We start from the raw sequence: 4876 nt of genomic DNA on the forward strand, positions 1-4876 counted from the left end.
TGTGTTATTATAATAAAATCCGTCCACACGCGGGCCAACGTTTTCACCAGCCGGGGCCATATGTAGGAGGAGTGTGTCTGTGTCTGATTTCACTTAATGCTGTGTGTTGGTATAATGACATCAGGAGGCTGGAGGACCCCCCCACCCCCTCCTAGGATCTGATTGGTCTCCGGGAGGCCGCCGGAGCAGAGCCGGCGTTGTCCTGGTGACCCGGCCTCTCGTGAGCTGCAGCTCGCTATAAAAGCCCGCGGTCGCACGCAGGCGTGCCAAATGGGCTGTCAGATGCGATTTGGAGTAACAAGTGGATTTGACGTTTAAGGTTTTTCTCACCATCGCGCTTGGAAACACTCTCGGTAGGTGTTCGATTATTTGTTTACAGATATTCTGATGGATAATCAGTGTCTAGGGTCTACATATATATATAAATTATGAGGCTGCTCTGCTTTATTTCTGCTGAGCCAGAGGCGAGTAGAAATAGTGTCGGACACTCACTGATCTTATTCCTTTATCTGATGATCAATTATCAATATAGAGATAAAAAAAACTAAAGCAAATTTGCAATGAATTAAGGCTTCCAGTTAATCAGATTTTGTTTACATGGATCATACTTTTAATTATTAATTAAACGGATCAAATAGCAATAACTTGTTATCACCAAAAAAGTTGATATTATTTTTTTGCGCTGGTGGCATGATGTGTGGATTTTAAGGGTTCAGTAAATTAACTTGTTTTCTCTCTCTCTCTGATCAGATCCCCGTGCTGGACCAGGACCATGGACTCAGATACGAGCCGCGTGTCCAGCAGACCCTCCTCTCCAGAAGTGGACGACCTCTTCGCTCATCACTTGGCCACCCTCAAGAAGTCCGTGCAGGGTTTCTCCGGTACCGTGTCGTCCACGCAGAGCGACCTGTCCGACATCCCGGGCCTGCGAGGCCTCTCCGGTCTCTCTGGTCTCTCCGGTCTCTCCGGTCTCTCCGGTCTCTCGGGTCTCTCCGCAGAGGACGAGGAGTCCCTCGCCCTCCGGCTGTCCAAGAAGGACCGCAAGCTGCTGTCAGAGAACGAGCTGCAGACCATCCGCCTCAAGATCAACTCCCGCGAGAGGAAGAGGATGCACGACCTGAACGTGGCCATGGACGGGCTGCGCGAGGTCATGCCCTACGCGCACGGACCGTCGGTGCGCAAACTGTCCAAGATAGCGACGTTGCTGCTCGCGAGAAACTACATCCTGATGCTGAGCAACTCTCTGGAGGAGATGAAGCGGCTGGTGAGTGAGATCTACGGCAGCGGAGGACACCACGGACACGGCGGCTTCCACCCGGCGGCCTGCGGGACCATGACTCACGCGGGGCCAGTGCCGGTCTCCCACGCCGCGCACCCGGCGCACCCGCACCCGGGACACCCAGCGGTGCACCACCCGCTGCTCCCGCCGGCCGTCTCCGTCTCCACCGCGTCTCTGTCCGCTCCGGGCATCTCCGCGGTCACCTCAGTTAGACCGCATCATCACCATCACGGACTCCTCAAAGCGCCCGGTGCCGGTTCCGGAGCCGGTCCGCTTGGCAGCAGCTTCCAGCACTGGGCCGTCGGCGGCGGCGGGATGCCGTGTCCGTGCAGCATGTGCACGGTCCCGCCTCCGCATGTCACCAGCATGAGCGCCGTCACCATGCCGAGGCTCACCAGCGAAAAATGACTCCAAAAACTGAACGGAGACGAACTCTTTGGGGGTAACTTGTTGTTACAGACTCTCTCCTCACCATTATTACTCTGTTTTATTTATCTGTGTTGCTGAATCCGTTGAGTCGACGGCTCCAGTATAAAGAACATTGGTTTTCCCTCACTGGGACTCTGTTTTTTTTTTTTTGCAACTAACTTAGTGTTTTATGGTTATTAACCTCAGTTGTATAACAGGTGTCTCTTAAAGCACAACTTTACTGGAAACATTTGACGGCCCCAGACATCTGTGTGTGTGTGTACAATTACTTAATTGAATCCTTTCTGTGGGCCTGCAATGGGGGGAAAGGTCACAAATCAAAACCACAGATATATAGAGTGTAAATATGTAGATGGATTATTCATATATTAGAGTCTCGTTAATGTGTTGGATAAGACTCCCCCCCCCCAACCCTTCAACCTGTTGCACCTGCTTTATTCTCTCCGTCTTATTCAACTGCTTCTCTCCTTATTTTCTCTCTCTCTCTCTCTCTCTCTCTCCCCCCAGTAGACTGTCATTCTCTGTCCGACGCAAACAATGACTACTTGTTTATTTTTTTAATAAAAAAATGAAATATTTATTTACTTATTTTGGACGGGAATTTCAGATGACTTTCTGATTTATGTTGGAAGTTTGAAATGTAAAATAAAGACGATTAATTGAAAAAGAAAAAAATTCTTTGGTGATGTTTTGTTGTTGTTTATTTACTTATTTGTGTAATGTTTGTGTAGTTTACACAAGAGAAGGACGATTGACAAATTCACAATTTCACCTGAAATTTATTATATCACAATTATTATAATTTTGAAGCACTCAACATATTATTATTATTATATTTTGTATAATTAAAATAATCAATTAATTATTAAATATTATTAAATAAATTGACCATAGAAGAACAGTTTAGCAATGGCATGTAGAAAGGACCATCTCTTTTTTCATTTTAAAGATCAGTGGCCTCATCATTCATTAAAATAAAATATTACATAGATTTATTTCAGGATTCTTAAATAAGTGAGGCCATTGTGAGCCTTATAAATAAAATTGACTTCATGGAAAATCTGTGTGCAGAGTCAGAAATAAAGAAAACAGTTTACTTCATTTGACTTTACAATTACTTTGAATCTAATTATTAGTCCTACATAAATTCACAGTTTAGTTCATTTGACTTTACAATTACTTTGAATCTAATTATCAGTCCTACATAAATTCACGAAGTCCATCTAATAAAAACAGGAATTTATTTAATAAAAAACAATAATTGAGTTGGAAAATTAACATTTTACTTTGATTTAATGGATAAAATAAAGCTGTTTTATACAATCTTTATATATCTTGTTATATTAACGTGTGTTCCTTCATGACACAAACTTGTTCTGACCTCGTCTCTGCTGCTGGATGATCACACCTAAAAAGTCAGTTGCGCACAAGGTGACTTTAATCAGCTTCATGTCAAATGCAAACCAAACAGTGATGACTGAGGCAGCTGTACGTCCAACTGCAGAATGTTGTAATGGGCTAAAAGAATTGATATATTACAGATATTGATTGTCTAACCTGAATGATGAGAGGGAAACACAAGAGAGGGGAAAAACTGCATTTGGAATCGTCAGCGTCTGCAAAAATGAGCGCGTAAAGAGCCGAGAAGCACATGAAGCCGGTTGATGAGTAGACTTTAGGAGAAGGACAGCAGCTGCATAGCAGATTGTGCATGCTGTTGCAATGTTTTCCAAAGGCCTTTGAAGCTGGAACGATATACGAACCAACTCTCTGAATATTCATGCACGCATTTGTTTATTCGTCTCATTACTGGAATTTGAATTATTCAAAGTCCTTCATCGTTCTGTAGGACGTTTCAGAGAGGAAGAGGTCATTCGGTGCAATACGGCAAAAAATACAGTTTATTTACAGGTAAGCTATATGAGACAATCAGTCTTTAAAAAGAAGTCTCAGCAGGTGGAAACAAATATCTGAGAGTGCATTTGAATTTATAAACTCATGCTTTATATAGGCTACTTTAAATGTTATGCCAAGCTTTCAGTGACAATTATGTATTTTACTATATACAACTACATCATCACAGCATCCATTTCAGCAGCACATTAAACAGCAAATCCTCTCTGACTTCTTCCTCCCCTGCAGAGTCAGATGGATCCATATTATGGTGACACACCAACCACAAAATGAGTAAATTTCAGCTATCACTATTGTTCATTTGTTCTAAAGGTGACTGAAATACTATCAAAAATACTGTTGAGTTTATATATATAGAGATATCTATATCTCTATATATAGATATATATATACTGTATATTAAGGCTGGCAATCATCGATATATCAAAAATATGTAATTGCAATTAATAGCAAATTAATGAAAAACAATTGTATTTGTTCAAAATGTAGCTTAAAGGGAGATTTGACTATAACCTGCCCCAAACTGCATGTGATTATCATAAAGTGGGCATGTCTGTAAAGGGGAGACTCGTGGGTACCCATAGATCCCATTTTCATTCACATATCTGGAGGTCAGAGGTCAAGGGACCCCTTTGAAAATGGACATGCCAGTTTTTCCTCGCCAACATTAATGTAAGTTTGGAGCGTTATTTAGCCTCCTTGACGACAAGCTAGTATGACATGGATGAACGGATGGATTTCATCAATTGCATTGATTTGTTAAAAAAATTAGTGGCGTTAATGACGTTATTTTATCTGAATGCGTTATTATCGCGTTAGCGTTGACAGCCTTAATAAATATATATATATATATTTTTTTGAACGTCCACAATGCTCTGCAAACTCACTCGGTTGTTTTCATATCATTTGATTATTCCTCCACTCAGGTTGAAGCAAAGTGAAAAGGTTTGTGCTTATCTCAATGACGTCAATATGCAATAAATTGATAATTTTTGTGCATCTGAAGAAGTGTTTTGTTCCCATGTGCTAATACAAATCATACAAAATAGTGCAGCAAAGTTGCCAGGAGAGTTTAGAGGCCACAGTCTGAACACACCCACACAATCCTGAGGAGAGGTGTAATCAGGCAGAAGAAGTGAAAACACCTGTGTGAGTGGACTCTCTCAGGACTTTACTTAAGGACACTGATCATCCAGGTCATTGGCGTCCATGGGCCTTTTTCACAGCACAAAGGTGTAACATTAATATTAATAT

The 4876-nt window shown here is 42.0% G+C and overlaps 1 protein-coding gene across 1 annotated transcript; it reads left to right on the top strand.

The window, feature by feature from the left end:
* Positions 1-220: 220 nt before the first annotated feature.
* Positions 221-2374, top strand: olig2 (oligodendrocyte lineage transcription factor 2). The gene is made up of 2 exons (XM_074658061.1): positions 221-353; positions 751-2374. The coding sequence occupies exon 2, from the start codon at positions 773-775 to the stop codon at positions 1685-1687; it is 915 nt and encodes a 304-aa protein (XP_074514162.1). The 5' UTR covers positions 221-353; positions 751-772; the 3' UTR covers positions 1688-2374.
* The last annotated feature ends 2502 nt before the right edge of the window (positions 2375-4876 follow it).

The sequence above is a fragment of the Sebastes fasciatus genome, chromosome 14, assembly GCF_043250625.1.
Source record: "Sebastes fasciatus isolate fSebFas1 chromosome 14, fSebFas1.pri, whole genome shotgun sequence".
Lineage (NCBI taxonomy): Eukaryota > Metazoa > Chordata > Actinopteri > Perciformes > Sebastidae > Sebastes > Sebastes fasciatus.

Excerpts from the sequence above, each read along its gene's own strand:
- olig2 (XM_074658061.1), top strand. The coding sequence starts at position 773 with ATGGACTCAGATACGAGCCGCGTGTCCAGCAGACCCTCCTCTCCAGAA.